Source organism: Olea europaea, chromosome 15 (genome assembly GCF_002742605.1).
Source record: "Olea europaea var. sylvestris chromosome 15, O_europaea_v1, whole genome shotgun sequence".
Lineage (NCBI taxonomy): Eukaryota > Viridiplantae > Streptophyta > Magnoliopsida > Lamiales > Oleaceae > Olea > Olea europaea.
The window spans coordinates 31197086-31205380 of record NC_036251.1 but is presented as its reverse complement, the minus strand read 5'-3'; the positions used below and the strand labels follow the sequence as shown (position 1 = coordinate 31205380).

General features: G+C 35.5%; 2 protein-coding genes across 2 annotated transcripts; both read right to left on the bottom strand.

Moving 5' to 3' along the window:
• Positions 1–1079: 1079 nt before the first annotated feature.
• On the bottom strand, positions 1080–2524 carry LOC111411556. Its single transcript, XM_023042076.1, has 2 exons — positions 1938–2524; positions 1080–1365 (listed from the first exon to the last, which is right to left on the bottom strand). Exons 1-2 carry the CDS (start codon positions 2522–2524, stop codon positions 1080–1082), a joined length of 873 nt encoding a protein of 290 aa, XP_022897844.1.
• Positions 2525–4119: 1595 nt separating this feature from the next.
• Positions 4120–5001, bottom strand: LOC111411555. The gene is made up of 3 exons (XM_023042075.1): positions 4852–5001; positions 4569–4692; positions 4120–4520 (listed from the first exon to the last, which is right to left on the bottom strand). Exons 1-3 carry the CDS (start codon positions 4999–5001, stop codon positions 4120–4122), a joined length of 675 nt encoding a protein of 224 aa, XP_022897843.1.
• Between the last annotated feature and the right edge of the window lie 3294 nt (positions 5002–8295).

The following is an 8295-nucleotide window of genomic DNA, read 5'->3' as shown; positions in this document are numbered from 1 at the left end:
AAAAAATTTATATGTCACATTAATTTATAGATCACAAATCATAAATATTATATGTCACAACTTATTAAATAGTCACAAATTATTAATATTTTAGATCATGCATTATTTTTTGGTCACAATTTATCTTTCTTATTGGTCACACTGGTCACAAATTAACCAATTGAATGGTCACAATTAACCAATAAATTTGTGACCATTACCAAACAATCGCTGTTTCCAACATCACCAACGCCACCATCACCGCTTGAACCACCACCGCCATCACTATACAGCAACACCACTCTCTCAAACAAAATCATCACATCATCGCCACACATCACCACACCACACCCCCACACTATGCAGATCCACCACCATCAAGCAACAACTACACCACAACATAGATCCGCCGTCACCATGCAAATTCTGACTGCTCAAATCCACCACCACCATGCAATCACCACACCACATCTACCCACTAAACATCATCTTCCCACACAATCGCCACACCACACAGATCTGCTACCACCACGCAACCACTACACCACATCTTCCCCACCACCACGCAGATTCGCCACTGTTACGTTTTCTTCAAGGAATATAGAGAGTGTGTGAGACGAGTGAGAAATGCAGAGAAAGAGAAAGTTGGGAATTAATTAGGGTTTGTGTATGTAATGGAGTATATATATTTAGTAAAAATATTTATTTTAAAATATATTAATTAAAATAAAACCTCTAATTTTTGAAAGGTTAAACTATCTATCCTATTTTAGAATTGTGAATTTTTAAAGTAGGAAATTCTATAATTTCCCCAAAGATAAATTCATTTTCTTTGGGGTTGACATTTGAGAATGAACATGAATCATTCTACCTGGATCGGACTTGAAGCCGTAGCCCAATTAATATTGAGCCATCAACAAAATGTGCTCAGCACAAGAAGATGAGAAGCCCACTTTTACAAATTATAACTTTTTTAGATCCAAAAACAACAATTTACACAAGAAACAGAGAACGAACAACTACGAATCCGATGAAACGGTGGCAATTTTTGGCTTCTTGTGATGGAATAATCCCTTGAAAAAAGCATCCACAATTTGTCTTTATGAGTCCAGTATCATCTCATTGCGGTTCAACTCCATTTCCATTTCTCTAGCCATTTCCACCTTGGCTTTCTCCATTGTCACCAATCTTTCTGCCAATGACTTCATGGATTCCACCATTTCCTCCACCGGATACCTCCCCCTCTTCATGGCTTTCACACTACCTCTCAAACCGTAGTATTCTTCATCTCCATTGTTAAAATCAAAATTCATTCTTCCGTCCAACTTCTTGGTTCTTAATCCTGGGGGGATCACATCTTCATTTCTAGAAGGTTTCATAAGAAACCTGTTGGGTTTTTGATACCCAATAATTCGGGCAATGATTTAAAATAGTTGTCGGATTATTTATCGACACCATGGACTTGGAGACGAACTACACTTTTGGATGGCTCGGATTTGGGTTGGATGATTATTTGGTTAGTTGGACCATTTAGTGATTAATATAGAGTTGAATATTGACCCATTAGTTTAGGTTAATTGGTAGCCCTCTTAGTGAACCCTAGGCTCAATTGGAGTGACCTAAACTAACCTATATCTCCCAGCCTTTTTGGTGTGTGTGTGTGTGTGTGTGTGTGTTGTTGCAATGGAGAGGAGAGTTGAGAGAAGAGAGACAGCCGAGAGAGAGGGAACCATGTGAGGTTGTGAGTGAGATTCAACCACTGTGATATCTTCTTTTTCCTCTCCATACCTTTGTGGATTGCTAACATCACCACCCTTCTCCTTTGTGGGGTTTGAAAGAGTTTGGGCAGTCCAAAGTGTAAGGCGAAAGTCTTGGGTCGAGTCAAAGTAAATCGGTGTTCGTTTGATTATTTTCTGAGCCCGGAATCAAGATTTATCGAGGGATTTCCGCTATAAAACCCATCGCTGATATTGGAATTCTTTGCTTTAAACTTCACAGGAGGCATTGAAAATCCTCCCATTATCTTTTCAGAACAAAATTTAGCTCCGAAACTGGTATGATCATGCTCCGCTTTATTGTCTTCCGTGTCCAAGTATGAAGTATGTTCGAAATTTTTTGCTACCAAAATGGGGCTAGAATTGACACTGTTCTTCGATTTGAGCTTCAGTTTCAATATGCTCTGATCGAGAAATGATTTCAGTAGGGCAGTATTATTGAAATTATCACCCGATACAGTTTCAACCGAGGGAAGGTTTGTTTTGTTCTCCATGGCATCCATATAGTCGAAGAAGAACCAGGAGAAGATGAAACGACTGGCTGGGTATGGATAGGAAAGAGATCGTTGCTTCTTAGCGCGATAGCGCTGGCGGAGCTTCTCCATCTTGTGGCGGCACTGCGCTGAGGTCTTGGGAATGGAGGCATCTGAGAAGCGGCTATTGATAATGGTGGCCACTGCATCCGAGTTCTTCATGCGCAAGTAACCTCTTCGGAGTGCGTTAGAGCCAGTGTTTCCTCTTGGGTTCAGCAAGGCAGTGGAAATCTCCATGGAGGTTTTTCTGTCGCGTCCGTGGCCGCCACCGCAAGAGATGTGGCCGACGTGATGGATGACATATCTTGTTTCGAGATGAAGATAAGTGGCCGAAAAGCGAATTCAAAACAAATGGCGCACGTGCCAACATGGGGGCGTCGCAGATCTATAGATTTGTTCTGCTGGCGGTGGTGAGGGATTATCTTAGCAAGGCGATATTGAGGTTGCAGATGAAAAAGTTTTCATCTTGGCTGTAAAAAACAAAACTTCAATAAGAAAAATAGGATGCGGGTTGAGTTATGTAGATAAAGTGTAAAAGAACAGTGGTGGTTGTAGAGGATTTGATTGAGGAGGCGCATGTTAGCAAGACGGCAGAGAAAATTGAACGAGATATAAACGAACGAAGAATTAGGAGGGAAAATGGACGAGTGTTCTCTGCGCTAATGGGGGATGAATACGAAGCACACGATAGCAAGGTGGAGTGGTTGATATCATGAGGTAGCATATAGACTTTGAATTTAGGGTGTGTTTGATTACATTTATTTTTCATGAAAAATATCAGTTTTTCACCCAAATTCCTACTTAGAGTATTTGATTGCTATTTTTTTGAAAGAGATATAAACGAACGAAGAATTAGGAGGGAAAATGGACGAGTGTTCTCTGCGCTAATGGGGGATGAATACGAAGCACACGATAGCAAGGTGGAGTGGTTGATATCATGAGGTAGCATATAGACTTTGAATTTAGGGTGTGTTTGATTACATTTATTTTTCATGAAAAATATCAGTTTTTCACCCAAATTCCTACTTAGAGTATTTGATTGCTATTTTTTTCATAGAAAACATTTTCCAACTTTTGAAAATATGCCTAATTTTTCTTGTTTTTAAGGAAAATATTTTCTTTGGATAGATGTGATTTTTATTTTCTTCAAAAGATGAAAAATATTTTCTTTTCTATATGATATTTTCTATGTCAATCAAACACACTTTTAGTAGCAACAATAATTGCAGTGAGAAAAGAATTAAGTGGTTGCATGGGTGGATGCTAGCATGCGCATTAGATGGATAATCCCTACAACCACTCCACAAGTCCTCCATCACCCCCTAACGTAACTATCTTTTCCTCTCTCTAAAGCTTTCGTTGTCGTTTTACTATCGCCATATCCACTAGGGGTGTAAACGGTCTGATTTTATCAATTTTTGACAAATTTTCAAACCAAACCGTTTAAACCGGTTTGAGAAAAACTCAAACTTAAACCAAATTATTTTGGACGGTTTAAAAAAATTCAAACCTAAATCTAACGATTTGGTCTGATTATAACCGTCGATTTCGCCATATTTTTTTTTGCATGTCTACTTTTATATCAGTAATTCATTAAATTCAATATATATTTATATCTTACTAGCAATAAATTTAAAACAAATTAAGCCCCTATTTGAACCAAATTTTTGGGATAAAAAAAATGAAAATTTAGACAGTTATCCAACAGGTTCAGCCACCTTTGTTGACAGGGGCAGAGCCAAAAATTACTGTTACGATGGGCTAAAAATTTAAAAAATTTAATGTACGAATAAAATTTATATATAATAAGAAAAATTTATAATATAAGTTACTTATTGAAGTTGTACTCGACGATGTTTTACAGCATAAAAATTATCTATAATAGAATCTAGATCTAAATTCATACTAAATTCTCGTTCAATGTTTAGTGTTAAACAATCAGCAAGAAAATCATCATCCATTTTGTTACGAATTTTCGTCTTCACATGTTTCATTGCTGAAAATGCTCGCTCCATAGTCGCCGTTGAAATAGGTAGTGTCAGTACTAAACAAATCAATTTAGTTAAAAGGACGTAACTCTCCCGCCTTCTACTTGCAACCAATTTTCGACAAAAATCAGAAAGTATAGGTACTTGAAATCGAGGTTCAGAAATCACATCATTCTGATAGTGTTGCAACTCAACTTTCAAACAATAAATATCTTGCTGTTTAAAATATTCAGGATAAAACTTCTCTGCAAGTTTGCAAATATTATCCATATTAAATTATCGAGATCTTGTACTTGGAGAATGATCACTAAGATACTCAAGCACTTTGCAAGTTACAGCATACATATCAATCAAACTCTTTACAGAGCTGAAATGAGAAGACCAACGAGTACCTCCGGCTCGTTGCAAATTACCAATCTGATTAGCACCACTTCCAGACCCTCATTCTCCAATTTCTAACAAATGCTCAATTTCTTTTCTTCGGGCACTTTTCAACTCATTGATGCGTTTAGGAGATGATGTAATCATATTAATAACATTGTCCAAATGAGAAAAAAATAAATTAAAATCTGAGACATCATTAGGTGCAGAAACCAATGTGAGTTGTAAACGATGGGCAAAACAATGAACATAGTATGCATATGAACAATCTTTAAGAAACAATGTCTGCAGTCCATTCCAAGAACCACGCATATTATTAGCATCATCATACCCTTGGCCTCTCATGTTTTGTACTTAAAGGTTGAAATGAATAAGAACATCAGAACTCTGATTCTTAGGATTTAATGAGGTAGTGTCACTAACACTTTTAATTGCAAAAAAAAGTTACGTGAAAATTCCATTACTGTTCACAAACCTTAGGATAATAGTCATTTGTTCTCGTGAAGATTCATCTCGTGCTTCATCAACAAGAATACTAAACTTTTCATCCCCAATTTCCATACGAATTCCTTGTAGTACTCTATTGGCCATAATGCTCAAAATTTCTTTTTGAATGTCTAGAGCCGTGTATGTAGCATTTTTGGGAGCATTACTCAACACAACTTTTCCTACTTCAATATTCATTTTTGCAAATGCATCTACCAATTCAATAAAATTCCCACGATTCAGTGAAGATGGAGATTTGTCATGGCCTCTCAAGGAACAATCTTGAAGAGCTAACCATTTAACACTCATAATAGTGGTCTTTAGACGCAAACGATTTTTCTATACAAAATGCATTACCTTGTCAATATGTTGAGTTGGTTTCATTAAATCTTCAGCTCTTCTCTTACAGCTATTATGAAACGATGACGATGTTGTACCAACATGAATAAGAAATGTACATTTACTTCCTTGGTTAACCCTCTTCCAACTATCAAATCCAACAGTAATCAATGATGAAATATTAGGTGGAGTACTATCATTGAGAAAAAGGAAGCAGTAAAAACAATATGCCTTATGTGTTGAAGGTGAATATTCCAACCAAGGAAACTAATTATACCAACGTTCCTGAAATCGATTCTGCTTTCCACATTCTTTGCTCTGATACTCCAAAAGTTTTGATTGATAAGGTCCAACATTTAGATAGGCCCGCCTAATCTGATCGCGTTCATTAAATGGATGTTCACATATTTGCTTTCTTTTTCCAGGGTCCTGGTCAATAGAATCAGATGGTTCAAAATTAAGATTTGAAGATGAAGGCCGTTCAACTTCAGGGCATGAAATTGGAGGAATGGGCACCGTAGGAATTGGAGAATCCTGAGATTTGTTACTTTTTGAAAAGAAAGACAACAAGGTTCTACCTTTCTTGGTAGAAGGTCGATCTTCTTCCATATTAAATCTAAAATCATAAAAATCAAAATGCTTCAATATCCCATAAAGGCATAAATATAAATTGATAAAATCATAACCATAAAACCAATTTACTGTTTGCTATGAAATGGGATTTTTTATCCAAAGTCAGATAACCAACCTTAAATCTTTTCAACTAGTTCAGCAACCTTTGGACCCTCTTCTTAACAAATGGCACAATACTTCAAAGAATCAAAATGCTTCACTTACAATTAAATAAAAAAATCCGAAAAACTAAGAATTACTAATGCTTCATAAGTAAATATTCATATTAACAATTGGCTTAAAAATGACAAGGATTTCCTACTGACCAACAATCAAAGTACTTAAAATGTAAAAACTCTTAAACACACCCTTACCAACTACAAACTAAATTTTATAGTATATACTATAAGATAAGAGAGAATTGATTCAATTGAAACAAGTAAACAGAGAGCAAAAAATGCTTCCTAATTGAATCCTCAATCTGTTAAACAAAAATTAGCAACTAGAAAGCTGAAATTACAAATTCCATTATTCCAAGATTCGAACAATTTTGAATATCATTTAGTGCCAAGACTTGAACTGGGACTTATATGCTCTGATATAACGTTGATAGGTTACATAGGTATCAAAGGTATGCAAAGAAGTGAAAGAACTCAATTTTTTTTAAGGGGCAATCATTCCATTTCAACTATAAGCACCATCATTCATTCATTCCATCAAGTGAGTAAAATTTCAGTTCCCTGTTCGGCTGTTCCCGTTCTCACATAATTAAAAGACAAACAATTGAACAAGAAACATAATAAGTAATAATTATCCAATAAGGCAATAACCCAAAATACCAAGTATAATTAATTATTCCAAATTTCCAATGACCAACATCTCGAACAAATTTAATTATTTCTTCTGCAAATGACAGGAATGGAAAAGATATTGAAAGATTTTCAATACAACAAACCAAGTATAATTAATTGAAAAGATATTGAAAGATTTTCAAATTCTAAGAAACTAATTAGTAAATTACTTACCCTAAAACCTAACCCAAGTCTTCGGTAGCCAGGCTTGAGGCGGCGAATTGGTGCGACTGTGCGAGTCCGTCACTCATGAGCCAGAAGTGAGTCAGGCCAATCGACAATTCTGTTTGGACGACGGCTACGGGCACGGCAAGCCAGCAAAGTGAAGATAGGGATTTTGATTTTTTATTTTTGGGACTTCTGTGAGTTGATTTTGCAAATGACGGGAATAGAAAATGTTTCGGAATTGGGGATTAATTATTTGATTACACGGTAATTACTAATGGAATGGGTATTATTTTAGGCCTAAAATTATATAGGTTAGTGGGCTACAAATTAAAGAATTTTTTTTTTTGAAGTGGGCTAGCCCACTCAATTTATTTGTTAGTTGGCTAATGTGGCTGAATAATTAAAGTTCAAACCCTTTTTTTTGTTGTATCTGGCCTGGAAGACAGTGGGCTGCAGCCAAGTGCAGCCCACTGCTGAATCCCCCCATGTTTGTTGACTTGCTGTTTCATTTGTGGGATCCAGCCTCCTCTTCAGCAATTAGTTTTCTCATTATGATGATATGAAAAATATGGCTCAAACGGGGCCTAAATATATCTACTATAAATTTAAATACTAACTAAATCAAAGTGAAATCACAATAAACTAAAATATAGTTTTTTTTTCATTTTTGTTCACATTTTTTAAGCTAATGACGATATAATAACGTCATAATACAAGTATACTAAACTAGATATAACGCCCAAAAAATATAATGATGTCCAACAAGACCTCGTGATCATATCTGAAAAAAGAATACTAATTAGACAAAGAGAATAACCAACCACAATAATAAAACAATTGTTTATAATATCTAAATATAACAATTACACAAGTTTATATTTGTATGATATTACGAATCACATTTAATTTTAGATTCTTACCTTAGTTTGCTCCAAAAAAATTATTGATATGAAACTTTATTCGTAGCAAATATTATCACCAAAAATTTAGGATCTCTTTGTCTTCGATTTGGTATAATGGATTTCAATTCAATTTTGAAGAGGCATGAAAAAACTGAAAAAGAAATGTGTGGTGCCGGTGGCTCAAGACTGTGTTGGGTGTCGACTGGAGTTCATATAAATTCTGAAGAGGAAAAGAGCTTTTAATAAATTATGTTAGTTTTGAGATTATTATATATAAATTA